Here is a 17,625-nt window from a genome sequence, read left to right as displayed (position 1 = left end):
GTATGCTGGCTTCCTCCATGGACGTACAACGACTCCTGTTTGCACTTGGAGTTACTCAAGGGTGGTGCGTGCCTTGAACCCTGAGATCTGGACCTGGAACCGCCCCGAACATGTCAAACTCTACTCTTGCTTGTTCTTGTTCCCTGTTGACTGGCTCGGGCTTCTCTGTGCCCTTTGCCCTGGGTCTGCATGGTTGATGTGCGACTGTGGGGTAGACTAAAAAACCCCAGGCACGTGATTGAGAATCCGGGGTACCAAGAAACCAGGCTAGAGGCGAAGAAGGCGCTAGTGGGCGAACTATCGTGAGATTCTGTATTGGCCGAGCTGGACTCCCTTTCCGAGATCTGGGGGCTGGTCTCAGCGCCTCGCTCGCTTGAGTCGAGCGGTGTCCAACATGTGCTGAGCTGACTTGACCTGAAGCCAAGAGGCTCCAGGGTCTCACCCAGGGGGAGCGTGCAAACACAGACATGCTTGTACAAGCAAGCATGCCAATGAAAGCTGCCTTGCGAACATGCAGCATTGTGGAATGCTATGACTGATAGAAACTAAGCTGAGGACCTTTCCCCCTCCTTTCTTTGTGCTTACATGGTTTTCGTTGACATCACAATTGGAAGCAGCCCGGCCAGGCCAGGTGGTATTGGCAATTCCCTCCCCTTCTCCAGCAAAGCCGTCTCTTTTCTCCATGCAATGTCCGAGTGTACAAGTCATGCCATCGTATATGTGCATATACATGTGCAAGCTTTGCTGCCTCACACCCACATCAACGCCGAAGTAGCCCTTGTGGATTATCGTGAAAAAAAAAAAGTGAAACTAAAGGCTTTTTGGGGGCTTTCTTCCTCCTGCTGCCGTTGGGGAAGCTCTTGTTCGCGTTTGGCAAGAGGGGCCCAAAATAGCTTGTTGGAGAACGCGGAGGCAACTACTTGTGAAAGTACTAGCCACTGCCACTAGTGGTTGGTCCCCAAAATACTCTCTTTCAATGGGCTCTTTTCTGAGCACAACAAGAATTATGTTGACGACAGAGGCAGAAGCAGAGAAGAAACAAGTCGAGGGGCTCTCTTGTAATACGAAGACAGTGTTTGCTTTCCGCTGCCCGCGATTACTTTCTTTTAGGGAGGACACCAACGGTCCGTCAATACTAGCTGCATAACTCGCACTATTACCTTGGGCAGAAAAATCATGACACTCATCACGGGATGTGGTCACGTCCAGGTAGAATTTTGTTGTCATTAGGTAATGGACTTGCCCCGTGCGGTTGTAACACCAGCCAAGAGACGTTTGACGTGGTGTTAGCCTGTCTTATGGAAGTGCTGCAAGCCACTTTGCAGCGCTTCCCCTTTGGCCCTCCCTGAACATGAAAACGAGTTCGTTCCTCCACATCTGGCCAGTCTGGTCAGGAGAACAGACCCAAATGGCTGGGTTACGTGTGTACACAAGTGGACATTGCCAGGCATTGTCTCGATATTTTTTCCTCTTTTGGTCCCGAAACGAGGAGAACAACCAATCCCTTCGTTGTCACATGGCGGGGAAGTTGGGCAAATATGTCCTTTTCCCTGTATTTAACGACTGACCTGACGGTCTTCTCCAACAAGGAGAACTTTTTCACTCAAAGGGTAGCGAGAAAAGAAGCGACGATGATTCAAGGAGCGGGAAGGGAACCGGAGCAAAAACAGAACTGGGCGATAGGGTCTCTTCTATTTCTCCTCCTCTATTGGTTTTCTCCTCTTAGCTAGTCATGTGACCGCCATCGGTGGGCTCAGCATGCGTCCGGGAAGCCAATCCGAGCTAGGTTTGTTGTATTCTGGGAAATAGCGTAACAAGCATTGGAGGGCCTGCAGAGGATGATGATTGCTGAGTAAATGAATGAATTACCGAACTCTTCGTAAGTACGAGGGAGGTTTTCTTTGCCAGCATGTGCCAAGTGCGATGCCGGCGACCATGAGGGCCTCCCCTAGCAGCAGTATAGCCCAACTCAGGTCAATGTGTGTCACCGTAGGATCACTTAGAGACAGGGGAGCGAAGCCCACGACGAGCGGAGCGGAGTCCGGAAAGAGAAAGAATCGATGATGCTGGGATTTGACATGACGAACAGCAACGTGTGTGATGTTACTCACTCGCCCATTACTACACCATGGAAAAACACACATCTGAGATGGACTCCAGCGATATTAATCGGATTTCCGGTATTGTTTTGCTCCTAAGGCGTCGGCAACCGCGACTAGGTCAAAGCTAGTGACTAACTAAGTTAGTGCCAAAAAAAGCAAAAAAAAAAAAAGAAAAAGAAAAGAAAGAAGAGAAGAGACAACGCGAAAGACCCACGGCTTATTCTACAAGTAGCAGAAACAAGAATGAGCAAAAAAAAAAACTATACACAAGTCCCACCCGGTGCCAGTGGTTGACATGCTTTCCCAGTGTGGTAGCTACCAGCCGAAATCCAACAATTCAGGTTGGGCCCTATGTGTCGAGTCTTCGCGCTGAAGAAGGTAATTGCTGTATGTATCCATCCAGTATGGCAATAGCCTGGTATTTTGGGACGAAAAAGTAAACCCCCCCCCCCTTCTTCGCCTCCCCGGCTTGCAATGGGAATAGCACAACAAAGAGCCTGAAGGAATGCCTTCGCTAGCCTTGTTGGCGTACTATTTTTTTTTTCTCGAGTTGCGCTTCCGGCTTGGGAGCGAGACCTGGATCGGAGACATGACGTTGAGTTTTGCGTAGATATATAAAGATCATGCCTTCACGTTGATGCATGTCCATGTTCTTCTCTCTTCCATATTCTGTATACCTCGCCTCCCACATCTTGAAATTGATCGTCAACTGTGTAAGCAAAGTATGTTTTCTCTCTGACACTCCATCGGACTGGCTTTTGTTGGCTACACCCCTCCACGCTTGTTTGTCTCAACCCGAGCCTGCACACTGTAAAAGTACACACAGTTCGACAAGCGCCGAGCATCCCTTCTCTTCGCTTCTCCATCTTTGTGGTCTCCTTCTTTTCACTCTTGTCATCCTCTCCTGTCCGGGTTCTCTCATCTGATCACAAAATCCCTGCGTCACATTGCCTCATCCCCATCTAGAACAGGACCAGCTTTCTTGTTACCTAAAACCAACAACATCTGACTAATAAGAACCAGGCCTACTCCAACCCAAGCTCAAGCCTTGAATACGTACCAGGATCTCGACTTTGCTTTATTATTTCTTTTTCCGTATCGACTATATCAACCGGCCCTCTCCACCAGACGACTTTTCTGCAGCTTGCCAAACGCTCTACCGCCTACCGCCTACCGCCTACCGCCTACCGCCTACCGCCTACCACCGACCACCGACCACCGACCACCTACCACCTTACCCATCCACTCACGTAAACAAGCCTCTATTGACCGGACTTTTCTCCATCGCCGCTTGTCATTGATCTAGAACCTTCGAAATTTCCTATTGACTTCGATATGACATCTCCCTCCTTTGGCGTCCCTCCTTCTGGCTCATCCATCCGTTCCGTGTTCTTTGAAGCTGGTGCTCATCAGATGCATCCGGCTTCTTTCCCTACCCAACATGACGATGATTGCATGTCTTCCCAACATGATGATACCCATGAACATCAGCAGCAAACGGAGGGCCGTTGCGGCATGAGCCAGCAAACATTCACCGCCGGAGAGCCCCACAGCCCGTTGCCTGATGGCACTCTCGGCCGTAGCTCATTCTCCTCAGTGCGAGAGGACGAGCTTGGCCCTACACAGAGCTTCACCTCGTCAAAGACTTCGGCCTTTACCTATGCCGTGGAGAACGCCATTGTCGATTCGCCCCCCTCTTCGGCCAACAACTCGCCCGCTCCGTCACGCTCCGCATTCCGCCCTCCTCCTCCTTCGATCCCCTCGGTGCTTCAGCAGCCCATGGCCAATGACACTCTCATCCCATCAGCAAACAAGAGTCTGAAGCGGCCTGCCTCTAGTCTTGCTGTTAGTGCCATGGGTGCCGGGGCTCCCGCATGGCAACCCGCCGACACCTTCCGGGGCTGGAAGCAGATCAATGTTCGCGGAAAATACGCCAACCGCAGCTTTAGTGATCTTCAGCTCCTGAACATGATGTGGGCTATGCCTAGCATTCCTGCTGTGGAGGACGCTTCTGTTAAGCCCGGAGCTGGCCACTCGCGATTGGAGATGCTTCCTATTGAGCTTCTTGGTATGCTTCTCTAACTGTTATACCCAAACAACGTTCCCACACCCGTATACTAACATTATACCTCTAGGCGCCATAATTGATCTTCTTTATGTTGAGACGCCTACCAAGGGCCTCACTAAGCGCAATGGCGACCTCATTGCTGTTCTCAACACGTCACACACACTTCATGTTGCTACGATGAACACACTCTACCGCAAGATCACCATCCCACACTCCAAAATCTTCCGCAAGTTTCTCACTGCCATCCAGAAAGACCCCTTCCTGGGCACGATTGTACAGCGCCTGGACTTTAACCACTTCAACCCTAACATGCTGTTTCTCACTGGCGGCGAGCGGTCCCAGGCCCAGAACTTGACCAAGGACACTCTGCTACAGTGCCTCGAGCTGACGCCCAACGTACGGGAGTTTTTGGCTCAGGAGCACATTCTCGAGGATCTCAGCCCGCAGGTTATTGACAAGCTTTTCTTTGGGCTTGAAAAGCTGCAGGCCGTCGACTTTGCTGGCTGCTCCAACCGGGCCTTCAAGTTGGTCTGGGACGAAGTCCTCCAGAACACTGAGAAGTGGGCCAAGACGCTATCGATCAAGCGCCTTTCCTTTCACAGATGCATGATTCTGTCGTCGGCCGTGTACGAGACAGTGTTCCCATGCCTCGGACGGCTGACGCATCTGGATGTTACGGGCTGCAGAGTCACCGACCAGGCTCTCATGTCGATTCCCAAGACGGCTAGAATCACCCATCTCAACCTGTCAAAGTGCTGGCTGCTTTCGGCCGACTGTGTGCTAAAATTCATCGAGACCCACGACAGCGTGCGGGAGTCGCTAGTTGTTCTGAATGTGGCGACAGATGCTACTAGCCACCAGATGTTCAACGAGGATCAAGTGTCCAAGTTGCTGACTATTCTTCCTCCGACACTCAAGTCTCTCAACCTCAAGGGCGCCCGCATGGGCCCCCAGCACATCGAGAAGCTCAAGTCCGTTGTCGGTCGCATTGAGGAGTTGGGCATCGGCCGAGGCCTTGATATCCGACAAGTGGGGCAGATTATTTGCGCCGAGAAGGACCAGGCATTATCCCAGCTGCAGCTGCAGATGCAGATGCAGACGTGCAATGATGGAGACGCCATGGTTGACGAGGACGACTATAGACAGCCGCACTCACTGCGTTACATTGACGTCTCGGATATGTACCACACCACCGACCTCGACTATCTCTTCGACAAGAACTGCCAGCTACTCGACGCCGTCTCACTACCGCTCCAGGTCATCGAGGTCTCGGAGAACGTAGCCAAGCGCATGCGTGCATCGTTCCGCACTGTGGCGGCCCATGGCTGGGCCATCTCCGAGGAGGGCGCACGCTATTGGCTGGTCCGCAAGAACGATTGGCAGACCAAGGCCATGCGCCATGACGAGGCCTTTCGCTGGTGGAAGATGGGCGCTACATACTGGGGCACTCGCAAGATCCCTGTGGCCGACTGCGAGGTCGGCGGCATGTATGGGTCCTTTATGTTTGCGCGCAAGATCTAAGCGGGACATTTTTCGGCGTCTTTTGCTGTCTTGGCTTGTTAGCCTGTTTGCAGAAACTCTCGCTTTTTACTGGCGCGTGTCACTGGGGTCTATTGACCGGATATCGGCGGAGACCAAGGTGTAAGGCGTTGGCCAGTCGTGAGCTTGTGGTTCGTTATCAGATCTTCCGAGCCCTTATCAGATCTTTTTGGCCAACCAGGACTACAGCTGAATCTTGGCCGACTCTCTTTGTTTTTTTGCCTCTGACTACTGACAAGTCCCATATCCTCTTTTTCCACTTCTTTTCTCTTCCTTTCTGCTTCTTTTCCTTGCCTTTTACTCTTCCTGTCTTCTCATACTGTTGTTACGTCTCATTCTTCAGGTCCCCGAACCTTGCATTATGCATTGCATGTCGCATTTTAAACTTGGCCGGCGCATTCTTGTTTACCTTTCTGCGCGGCGGAGTGGTTAGCCTTTTGCGTTTTATTCCCGGGGTTTTATCTTTCTGGAGTTTTGCATCTGCTTTTTTGTCTGCTTTCTTACCGGCTCATGGCACTCACGATCACGGCGCTTTCTGCTTCTTGTCTGGATGTTTTTTTTCCTGCTTTCTGGCGAGCATTTTCTTTTGATATCCACTCTCCAGACCGACTTTTGTACTTTTTCCTGTTTATTTTCATTTCTTGTGCATTATTTTACACATCATCCAGCAAGGGCGTCCTTATCCTCGCTCACAAGAGAGCATCATGCCCATTATGTAGTACTCTGACCAATTAGAAGGCCCAATAGAATCCAGTGTTATTGTCATATGCTCCACATTGAATCTGCGCCACACCTGTAAACGCTGCCATAGCGCTGCCTGTACCATCCAGCGTCCTTTCCGCCGGTACACGGACGCCACATTTGCATTGCTGCGCCACGGTCCGCTTAGTCACCATGCCAAACGCGTCGATCCAGCTCCGCTGCGATTATCCCTCACAATTCGCCTTGTCTCTCTTTTCTGTCCCCTGCTTAGCCACAAGGCTCTGCAATCCAAATAGCCGCAGCTTCACATCCGCCTGAGCCCGAGGCATCAAGAACCTGCTGAGGCCTCGTTTCATTTCTTCCACTCCTTCCTTTAGACCGTTTGCCGTGTATTTTGATTTTGTTTCCTTCTGATTCACGTTTTTTTCGTGGCTTCGGCAGCCCGTATTTACCTTCATTCATTATTAGCCCGACTGCTTCCGCTTCAGCTCCCGATCCGATACTACATCTCGTCCGCCCATCGATTCTATTCCGGCGCATCATCCGTCTTCGCGAAGATGGCGCCTCTTGCACAGGACACCATGTTCCGCTCTTCGGAGATGAGCATGGTGCAGCTGTACATCTCCAACGAGATTGGCCGTGAGGTCGTGACCGCTTTGGGAGATCTTGGATTGGTGCAGTTTCGCGACGTATGTGTTATCTGCCTCGTGTTTCAATATTCTATTGAGAGTCGCTTTGCTAACAAGATTCGACTTCCCGCAGTTGAACAGCAAAGTCAGCGCCTTCCAACGCACCTTTACCCAGGAAATCCGTCGCCTCGATAATGTAGAGCGCCAGCTTCGTATGCCACCCCCAAGGACAACATTGCCAGGCTATTTTCAACATTTCGCTAACCAGTTCTCGTGCTACTGACAGGCTACTTCAACAACCAGATGGAAAAGGTGGGTATTTCGCTCCGCAAGCTTGATCTCGACAGCGAAAGCCTTGCCATTCCCTCAACCGGCGAGATCGACGAGCTGGCTACTCGCAGCCAGGGCCTCGAGCAGCGCATCTACCAGCTCAACGACACCTACGAGACCCTCAAGAAGCGCGAGGTCGAGCTCACTGAGTGGCGTTGGGTCCTGCGTGAGGCTGGCGGCTTTTTTGACCGCGCCCACGGCAGCGTAGAGGAGATTCGCGCCTCGACTGACGACGACGATGCTCCGCTTCTGGCCGACGTCGAGCACCATGTGGCCAATCCCGATGGCGAGCGTTCCTTCTCGGCCATCAACATTGGCTTTGTGGCTGGTGTCATTCCTCGCGACCGCGTTGCTTCGTTCGAGCGCATCCTATGGCGCACTCTGCGCGGTAACTTGTTCATGAACCAGTCTGAGATTCCTGAGCCTCTCATCGACCCCTCAACCAACGAAAAGGTTAACAAGAACGTCTTTGTCATCTTCACCCACGGAAAGGAAATCCTGGCCAAGATCCGCAAGATATCTGAGTCCATGGGCGCGGAGGTCTACAACGTTGATGAGAACAGCGAGATTCGCCGTGAGCAAATTATGGACGTCAATGCCCGCCTCAACGATGTGCAGAACGTGCTTGGAAACACTCAGACCACTCTGGAGGCTGAGCTGACGCAAATTTCCCAGGCCCTGTCTGCCTGGATGGTCCTCATCACCAAGGAAAAGGCCGTCTACGACACACTGAACCTCTTCTCGTATGACCCTGCTCGCCGCACCCTCATTGCCGAGGCCTGGTGCCCGACAAACGATCTCCCGGCCATTCGCGCAACCCTCCATAACGTCACCACCCAGGCCGGCTTGTCGACTCCATCTATCATCAACGTGATTCAGACCAACAAGAAGCCTCCTACCTTTCTCAAGACCAACAAGTTCACCGAAGGTTTCCAGACCATTGTCAATGCCTATGGTACCCCCTCGTATGGCGAGGTCAACCCGGCCCTGCCTGTCATTGTCACCTTCCCCTTCCTCTTTGCCGTCATGTTTGGTGATTTGGGCCATGCTATCATCATGTTGTCTGCTGCCATTGCCATGATCTACTGGGAGAAGCCGCTCAAGAAGGTCAAGTTTGAATTGTTCGCCATGATCTACTACGGCCGCTACATCGTGCTTGTCATGGCTACGTTCTCACTCTTTACTGGTCTTATCTACAATGATATCTTTTCCAAGTCACTCACCCTGTTCTCCAGTGGCTGGAAGTGGGCCAAGGAGCCTAGCTACGAGGGCGAGATGGTCACTGCCGTGGCTGTTGAGGGATACCGCTACCCCTTTGGATTGGATTGGATGTGGCATGGCGCTGAAAACGACTTGATCTTCTCCAACTCGTACAAGATGAAGATGTCGATTATTCTGGGTTGGGCTCACATGACCTACTCTCTGTGCTTTTCCTACATCAATGCTCGCCATTTCAAGAAGCCCATTGACATTTGGGGTAACTTTGTGCCCGGCATGATCTTCTTCCAGTCCATTTTCGGCTACCTGGTTCTTTGCATCATTTACAAGTGGTCTGTGGATTGGTTTGGCCGCGGCGCCCAACCTCCAGGTCTGCTCAACATGCTGATCTACATGTTCCTGCAGCCCGGTACACTAGACGAGGAGCTTTACCCTGGCCAGGCCACGGTGCAGGTCGGCCTTTTGCTGCTTGCATTCTCCCAGGTCCCCATCCTGCTATTCCTGAAGCCCTTCTATCTTCGTTGGGAGCACAACCAGGCCCGCGGCAAGGGCTATAGAGGACTTGATGAGCAGGCCCGTGTCAGTGCCCTAGACGACGACGAAGATGCCCGTGCCGGCGGAAATGCCAGCAACGGCCATGTTGACAGCCCCGAGCACAACGACGATGCCGACGAGGGCATGGCAATGCTGGCTTCGGGAAGCGACGATGATGATGAAGAGCACGAGGAGTTTGAGTTCAGCGAAGTCATGATTCACCAGGTCATCCACACCATTGAGTTCTGCCTGAACTGTGTCTCGCACACGGCCTCGTACCTACGTCTGTGGGCCCTGTCGCTAGCTCATCAGCAGCTGTCCATGGTGCTGTGGTCGATGACCCTTGGACCGGCGCTGCAGACAACTGGCGTTCTCGGTGTTATTATGATTGTCATCTGCTTCTACATGTGGTTCTTCCTGACCGTCGCCATTCTGGTCATGATGGAGGGTACCTCGGCCATGTTGCACTCGCTGCGTCTTGCGTGGGTCGAGTCATTCTCCAAGTTTGCCGAGTTTGGCGGTTGGCCGTTTGCGCCCTTCTCGTTCAGCACGGTGCTGGAGGAGTCGGAAGAGATCAAGGAGTATCTGGACTGAGTGGGAGCTCAGGAGGGGGGGATTTGACTGAGAAAAGTTACTGGGACCTTGTGAAGAGTAACGGAGCATTGCTTTGGACTTCTTTGGGAGAGGAGAGGAGACATCTACCTGTTTCCCCGGCCCTCACACTTTGCTCAGGTCACTACTCCCCGCTGCGCACACTTTTATCGGTGCCTTGATTTTTTGCTTTGTATTTTTTGCCTTTTCTGTGTTTCTTTTCTGTTTCTGTTTTTCCATATGTTCTTGAATAGATGACGCGTCTTGTCTCAACTTATCTCACTCGTGATAGATGTCCTTTTGCATTAATCGGACTATAGTTATTCAAGACATGTCACTTTATATGCGCACAATTAACCCTAAGTCCATGTATGAACTTCACGACTCAACCAGTCACCCACTTGTCTCAAGCCAAATAGAGATACTCCTCTGGTACTTTAGGCCACTTATCGATGCCATCCTGCATAACGACGGACATGCCACCAACTAAATGAGTTTCTATGTGGCAGTGAAGCATCCAAGCACCGGGATTGACGACGTGGTATCTCACCACAGTCCACGTTGGCTCCGTCGACGCATCCAACGTCTGGACTGTATCGCGGAACGGCGGATCGACCAGATTGAACTTGTCCGGGATATCTGCCACAGCCTCTGCAACGCTATCCCAGACCCAGGCGCCGGTGCCTTGGCCGATCAAGAACATCTTGTTCGAGTGTTTGTGTATCGGATGCGCGGGCATGGGGTACGTATCAGTAACAAAGACCACGTCGACCCACGTATCATTGCGCGTCGTAATGGTCACATTATTATACCGCTCTGGATCAGGCACAAACAGCAACGGCGGCGCGGCCATGTCCAGTGCCATGGGATAGACGGTGCTGTTGAGTGCCCATTCGTACGCGCGGCCAGCCACGCGCATGTGCATGACGACTGTTTGGTCGGCTGTGAGTGCCGGTGCTTGGGCCGGGAACGGCTGCATGGCTGTCTGGTTAAAGAAGACGACGGAGGCATCAGAGCCAGCGCCGCGCGGTGTGATGGACGCCGTCGTCGGCCCGCGCTGCGCAAAGGCGCTGGCGGCATCTTGCGCTGGCACCGAGTAGGCGAGCTGGGCGCTGGCCGTCAGCGTCTGGGCGGTCGTGGTGCTGGCGAGCCGCATGGTATAGATGCCGGGCGTGCTGAGCTTGAAGACAACGGAGTAGCGCGCGCCATTGGACATTGTGATGGCGTCGACTTTCTGTGGCGTGATGAAGGCGCCGTCGACGGCGTAGACCCACATGGGCATCTCATCAATGGAGAAGACCGGGGCTAGCAGCCCCAGAGCGCCAATGAGGTCTAGGGCTACCCACGTGCTGTCGGGGTCGCTGGGCAGCGAGCTGGCGCCGAGGTTGGGGTCGGTGTGTGAAGGGGCAGAGTAGCTGAGGACAGTCTGCGAGCCAGAGGTGTTTGTGCATTTGTCAAAGATGTCGGGCGGGACAACAGACAGGTCTGTAGAGAAACCGGCAGCGAGGACATTGCTGACGACGAAGCCAGGAAGACAGCCCTTGGCCGTCAATTCGGTGCCGTTGCCGGCTTCCAGGAACGCGCGCTGGGCGTCGTCGGTGGCGGCGTCGATTTCGGCTTGCGGCAGGCACTGCACGGTGCCTCTGCCATTGAACAGGAACGAATCGTAGCACGGCATCTCAATGCCGCTCGCGAGACTGAGCTCGTGGCGCTTGCTGCTAGTCAGGTGCTGCCAGTCAGAGAGTATCAGCGGATGCACAGCAGCCACGGCGGCGTGGATGGCGGCTGTCTCGGGCGAGTCTTGACCGGTGCCGGAAATGAGGTGGAATGGCATCGGGGCGGACTGGCGCGGGTGAATCACGATAGCGCCGTAGAGCCCGTCGTCTATTTGGCCCATGGTGTGCGAGTGGTACCAGTAGCTGCCGTACTGCGTGGCGTTGAAGGCGTACGTGAAGGATTGGCCGGGATGGATGTGCCGTTGGCTGACGCCGGGGACGCCATCGGACCAAGGCGTGTTGAGCATTTCGATGCCTAGAGAGGAATTAGCATAGAGCGGGAGTCTGTGGGTTGCTTGCAGGACCGGGTAGAGGATTACATACCATGATAGTGGATGGTGGTATTGAACGGGGATTTGTTGTGCACATCTACACGCACCTGGTCACCTTCATTAAGCTCCAGAGTAGGGCCCGGGAAGATGCCGTTGACGAGGAACTGCTTGCGCGTGAAGCCGTCGGGTGCATAGTCGGCCCATGTGACTTCCAGCTTGAAGTAGCGGAGTTGGCTTGGGCTATCGTCCGTGTTGCAGTTGAGAGAAGGGAGAATCGGCTTGGCGGAGATTAGGCCAGTGAGTGACAGGAGCAGAAGCTGGGCCAGCAGAGGCCGGAGGGAGAGGGACGCCATGGTGGAGAGCATTTAGCAGAAGAGCACTTGGTGATAGTCGACGAAGATAAGACCAGTAGGCTCTTTTGCGCTGCGCTCGCCAGCACCACCAGGCGGCAGTCTATTTTATACATCTGCCCAGCGGCTCTAACGGAGTTCGTGCTATGGACTGGATGCTTTGGGCAATAGTCTAGCCTGGCCGCAACGTTTCTTCGCGTCTCCCTCTAAGATGAAAGATCCATATGATCTTTGCGTGTATGGGGAAGCCCCTGTGCTGATTGAAGCTGTGCTCTCCAGGCCTTCCATGATCTTCTCCAGGCATACCTCTGCAGAATCTGCGAAGGTCTCCCTTGCCCCTTGAGTCTGCACTCCTTGACTGACCACATTGAAGAATGTCTCGAAGCCCTTGTGCCTTTGTCATGCCTGTGCCACTACATTTCTCTGCGTGGTTCTTTTACGGGCTGTGGCTCTGGGGATCTAAACTCTAGTCCAAAATTTCACGTCAAGCTGCAATCAAATCCCGAGACGAGCCGGCTAGTGGAAGCCGATGGCGTGTAAGTGGCGACGGAAGGAGGAAGTCCACATGGTACCACGTGTTATGTAAGCACACTGACATAAGCAAACAGTGGATCGCCGTGGGTCGCGTCCCTACCTTGTTTGCGTGTAAGTCTGTCGGTACGAAGGTACAACATAAATCGGAGCGGGTTTGATGGCTGATTCAGGGGGAGCCGCATAGGGGCCTGTTCAGACCCTGCAGCCTCTATAAACAGAGCTGGCTTCAAAACAGCCTTCCGCGGGTCAATTTTGCTGGGACTGGCGCTGTCCCCGGTCCCTGAAACTGAGAATAGGGTGACATTAGGCCCTTTCAGGCTTTGACGTTTCCGTTGACAAAGGGTGCTAGTACTAGGACCGGCATGCTACGCAAACGAGAACGTGAACAGGAGCAAACCAGTTGGATGCCATGCAGTTAGTTATACGGCGTATACTCGTGGTGGCCATCCCAAGCAGTCCCCTGAGTCTGAACAAAAGTGTGTGTGTTCTTTGGGACGCTCTTGGGTGTGCAGCCAGAGGCGCCCAGCCAGCCAGGCCCACCATAGAGGCAAAGTAATTAGCAGTCTCACATGCCAGCAGCCCTGAGACGTGGACTCTACGCCACACGCTAAGACAATAGCCTCCCGGTCTTTGTCGATAGTGTTTGATTCAGCAGCACCTGTTGAGAATTCTCCATGGCTCGTTTTGGCATGCTATCCCACCCACAGTGCTGACCTGGCCAATTGTGTGGACTGCGTGCTGCCGGGCCGTAGTCTGTGAGGGAATGAAAGGAAACTTGACTTGAGATATCGCAGTAGGATCTCGACAAACGCAAGAGAAGCCTCAGCTCGTACTACGCAAACAATGAAAAAAAAGTAACAGCAGCAAAGACCAGTGTCTGTTCTTTGTTCTGTCCTCTGCAAAACTTGCGTCACGCAGTACAGAAATAGCCACACGCGCAGTTCCGGCATTGGGAGCCGGTCTCAAGGCCGGCCCTCCTGCAGTCCTGGCTCGCGCTGTCTCGCACAGTGCTTGTCTAAGCACGGCTTCACGATGTCGAATTTAGAGGACGACGACGAGTGCCCGCACACGCACACGCTCAGGCACAAGCCTGGGCTGGGATCCCCAGCACAGTGCCATCTTGAAACCTTCACGGTGTGCCTTATGGTGTGTTTGCCCGCAGGCGGTCACCAACGAGGGCCACAAATGCACTGTGCGCTTGCCATGACGCACGGTCTTTTCCACGCGATGCATAAACAGGCAGGCACGCAGAGACAAATAGGAAGGAAGGAACAGCCAGCAGGAAGAAGGGGCAGAAGGGGACGAAGAGGAAGGAGGTACAGGCCCCATTGCCGCGTTCTGATTGGCTGGCCCTGTGTGCTGGTCCCAACTGCCCTCAGGCCGGTCCCCAGGAAAACGGACGACCTCTGCTTCTTTTGCTGCTTCGTCTTTTATGTCCATCTGCCTTTTTTTTTTGCGAGCTCGTGCGCTGTCGACGGCGATTTATTCCATATAATTGTTGTAATTAGTTCCTACTGCTTCATTCTGTTGTCGGTTTCCTCTTTTGGCACACGCATTTGTACATATACAAAGCAACTCCTCCTCGTCTACATCTCCCCCCCTTTCGCTCTTGATCACGAATATCACAGTCACGCAAGCCACGCCCACCAGAAAAAGACTCTTCAATCGCGGCGTTTCTTCCTCCAGCCCGTCTGCTGCATGTATCTCTGGAATATTCCGCGCGCAACTACTCCCAGCGTCAAAGACCCCATCCAAGCGCGCCCGGGCTCCACGACACCCGGCCTCCTCCTTTTTTTCGACCGTCAAGCGCCCAGCATTACAGCGACTTTGTTCTGTGGCTGCTCGTGCCTCTTCTCCCTTTCTCGTCGCTTCTGTCTCACGCCGCAATCATGACCTCATACGCACAACAATCTCTCTATCCCGCCCAAAACGGCTCCCAGCGCGACGATGCCGGCCTATCTGTGCCCGGCGACGACTATCGGAACGACAGCTTTCCCATGGAGAGCCCCAGATTCCCTCAGGTAAACTCGCCGCTCGTTATTCCTCCGCATGATGCTTGTCGAGTTCCAAGCTTCCACTTCGGCTGCTGACTGCCCCCATTCCACAGACTCGCCCACTAAGCACAACCTTTGTCGACCTCAAAGACCCTATTCAAATCCACCTTCTTACCGAGACAGCCCTTGCCGACAGCCGGAACTACCAAGTGATAACACAAGACCAAGTCGACATCCTCAAGAAGCAATGTCAGTACCTCTCGCAGCGCATCGAGCAAACAAAATCGAATCTTGCCCTCCAGACAAAATACCGCGATGCTGCCGTCTCCATGGCCAAACTGTACATCCCCGGAAACCCACGCTCCAGCGCCTCATCCATCGCCGGTGCGCAGGAAGCCGAAGCAGAGCGTGAAACTGCCGAGAAACGCTGCGAGGAGCTCGCTGCTGAGCTATTTCAACTAGAAAAGCGGTTGATGGAACCCCAGCGCCGCCTCCTCGAACACACATCCGCCATCCTCCAGCTCACACATCGCGCATCACACAAGAAACAGATGCAACAGAACCTATTAAATAACCCCAGCGGGCTCCATCTATTCAACGGTATGCCTGGAAGCCCCGAGAGCCTATATACGTACTCGACCAACCGCAGCAGTTTAGCATCCGACGACGACGTTGAGTTCGATACCACCAAGCAGCTCTCTCGACACCATGTCAAGGGGCTGGAAATCCCCGTCAAGTCCCCCATTCGCGAGCAAACGAACCGCTTACGAGAGGACGTCGAGCAGCTCAAGGAAGACAATGCGCGCCTTATCCAGGAGAACGAACAGCTCAAGAGCTCAGAAAGTAAACTGGAAACTATTAACCAGGCAGTGCGAGATTTGATCGTAGCTTTCAACCCCGATGAGAACGCCGAATACCCTGACCAGCCTCGCAGCAGCGCCCCGGGACATCTCTTCATCAACACCCAACTAGACTACCTGGAAAAGGGTATTCAGATGGCTCGCCAGGAGCAGGAGTATAACGCATCCAACGTCAGCAACAATAATCGTCTCGACGCCGATGACCAAAGCGACAGCCACGCAAGATTGCGATCTGTCAACGGCATCGTTTTAGCTATGCTAGCATCTGCTGGCTCCGATCAACCACCATCCCCAGGGCCCACCGGCCGCCCGTTGGAAGACGAGATCAGTTACCTTGAGCGCGCCATTGCTGTGGCAGAAAAAGAACTGGGGCCTCGTGGCGCTGTGAGTGTTTCTACAACCAGTGGAAATGTCGAGGGCGAGCTCAAGATGATCTGGGATAACATGCAATCTCGCGCTGCCTTTTTAAAGAAAGACCGAGAAGATCGCAAGAGGCAACGAGCTGAAAAGGGTCTGGCTGATGAAGAGGAGGAGGACGGAGAGGAAGAAGACGTCAACGAGCCCTACAGCTTTATTGCATTTACGTCCAAGGTCAACTTTATGGCGACGCGCGTGCGGCGCCTGGCCGAAGAAAAGGTTGTTCTCAAGCGCCAGATCAAGCAACAACGCGAGTTGAATCAAAAGGCCGACGCCGAGGAAGTGCTTCGTCTACAGGGCGAGGTCGACAACAAACAGGCCGAAATCATCGAATTGCGCACACAACTCACAGAGGTTAAGGACCATCTGGATGATGCGCGGGCCGAACTTTCGCGCAACGAGAACCTGCTCCAGACTGCCCTGCGCGACGTTGAGGGGCTCACAGAAGCCCGCAAAATCGGCCAAGACGAGGGCTCCAAGGTCGCCAGCCTGCAGACGGAACTCGACACCGCCAAAACTGAGCTCAGCGGCCTGCAACAGCGCGCCGGCGATTTAGAAACCCGCGCTGCGGCTGCCGAGGCCAGCAGAGCCGATGCCGAAGTGGCGCACCAGCAGACTGAGGCTCGCCTGACGCACTCCGAGGCTACGCGCAAGGAGCTCGAGGTGCAGGTCGCCAGTGTCGATGGCCGGATTGCCGAGCTGTCGGCGCAACTAGCCGAGGCGACCACGGCGCGCGCAGCCATCAACGAGGCCCTCGACGCCAAGCAGAATGAGGTCGACATGAAGACGCGCCAGGTCCAGGAAAAGGAAGACCTCCTCGAGAGCATGAACCTGATGCTTGCCGAGCTCAAGACCGAGCTGACCATTGCCCAGGCCGAGCTGGACGGCGCATACGGCTCGCGCGCCGAGCGCGCCAAGGACATTGCCGCCATGAAGAGCACGCTCGAGGTGCAAAAGATGCAGACTGAGACCGACACGCTGCGCAAGGAACTTGCCGCGACCGTCAAGCAGCTGCAGGATATAACCTCGGTGTCCATCTCCGCCGAGACCGAAAAGAGCGACATTGAAGCGCGCCTCGACGATGCCGAGCAGGCGCGCGGCACGCTCGAGGCCGAGCTCGAAGAAGTGCGCACGCGCCTCGACAAGGAAGTCCTCGCGGGCCGCGAGCGCCTCGCGGCGCTGCAGGAGTCGCTCGACGCCGAGAAGCTCAAGGGCGGCGCCGCCGCCGGCCTGGCAAAGGGCGCCAGCATGCTCAGCGAGCAGTTCCGCATGACCATGCGCGAGGAGCGCCGCAAGTTCCAGGACGACCTGCGCGAGGAGCAGGCGCGCCGCCGCAAGGTCGAGGACGAGCTGCGGCAAATGCGCCGCGCGGCGGGGATGCGGAGCCCGATGACGCCGGTCCCGCCGCCGCCGGCTGCGGGGACGGCGTGAGGAGCGGGGAGGTGGATGAGTAGACCAAGCCAGTAGAGTTTTTTTTTCTTTTGTCACAGATTTGTTTTTCTTTTTCTTTTTACAAAAAAACGGATTTCTTTTTTTTGTCTTCTTTGTAGCCTTTGCGTGCTTTTGCTTGTTCTTTTTTTTCTTCTTGTCCTGGTTATGGTTAGACACGTTCCAATACTCATCTGCAAGTGTCGTCGTTCTCTTTTTACTCCCTTGTTTTGCATAAACAGCTGCACAATGACGTGATGGAAAGGAAGAAGAAGGAAAATA

The 17,625-nt window shown here is 54.0% G+C and overlaps 4 protein-coding genes across 4 annotated transcripts; 3 read left to right on the top strand and 1 right to left on the bottom strand.

The window, feature by feature from the left end:
• Positions 1-3,437: 3,437 nt before the first annotated feature.
• On the top strand, positions 3,438-5,691 carry BROUX77_000931 (uncharacterized protein; the record flags this gene model as incomplete). Its single annotated transcript, XM_073753590.1, has 2 exons — positions 3,438-4,170; positions 4,238-5,691. The coding sequence occupies 2 exons, from the start codon at positions 3,438-3,440 to the stop codon at positions 5,689-5,691; spliced, it is 2,187 nt and encodes a 728-aa protein (XP_073609166.1).
• A 1,277-nt stretch (positions 5,692-6,968) lies between these two features.
• Positions 6,969-9,716, top strand: BROUX77_000930 (uncharacterized protein; the record flags this gene model as incomplete). The annotated part of the gene is made up of 3 exons (XM_073753589.1): positions 6,969-7,100; positions 7,174-7,252; positions 7,327-9,716. 3 exons carry the CDS (start codon positions 6,969-6,971, stop codon positions 9,714-9,716), a joined length of 2,601 nt encoding a protein of 866 aa, XP_073609165.1.
• A 403-nt stretch (positions 9,717-10,119) lies between these two features.
• On the bottom strand, positions 10,120-12,113 carry BROUX77_000929 (uncharacterized protein; the record flags this gene model as incomplete). Its single annotated transcript, XM_073753587.1, has 2 exons — positions 10,120-11,744; positions 11,813-12,113. The coding sequence occupies 2 exons, from the start codon at positions 12,111-12,113 to the stop codon at positions 10,120-10,122; spliced, it is 1,926 nt and encodes a 641-aa protein (XP_073609164.1).
• Positions 12,114-14,533: 2,420 nt separating this feature from the next.
• Positions 14,534-17,346, top strand: BROUX77_000928 (uncharacterized protein; the record flags this gene model as incomplete). Its single annotated transcript, XM_073753586.1, has 2 exons — positions 14,534-14,665; positions 14,752-17,346. The coding sequence occupies 2 exons, from the start codon at positions 14,534-14,536 to the stop codon at positions 17,344-17,346; spliced, it is 2,727 nt and encodes a 908-aa protein (XP_073609163.1).
• Positions 17,347-17,625: the final 279 nt, after the last annotated feature.

Source organism: Berkeleyomyces rouxiae (assembly GCF_048999995.1).
Source record: "Berkeleyomyces rouxiae strain 22BRR77 chromosome Unknown BrBRR77_ptg000001l, whole genome shotgun sequence".
In the NCBI taxonomy this organism is placed as follows: domain Eukaryota; kingdom Fungi; phylum Ascomycota; class Sordariomycetes; order Microascales; family Ceratocystidaceae; genus Berkeleyomyces; species Berkeleyomyces rouxiae.
Note: the sequence above shows the minus strand (reverse complement) of the source record. Positions and strands in the feature narration are given on the sequence as shown.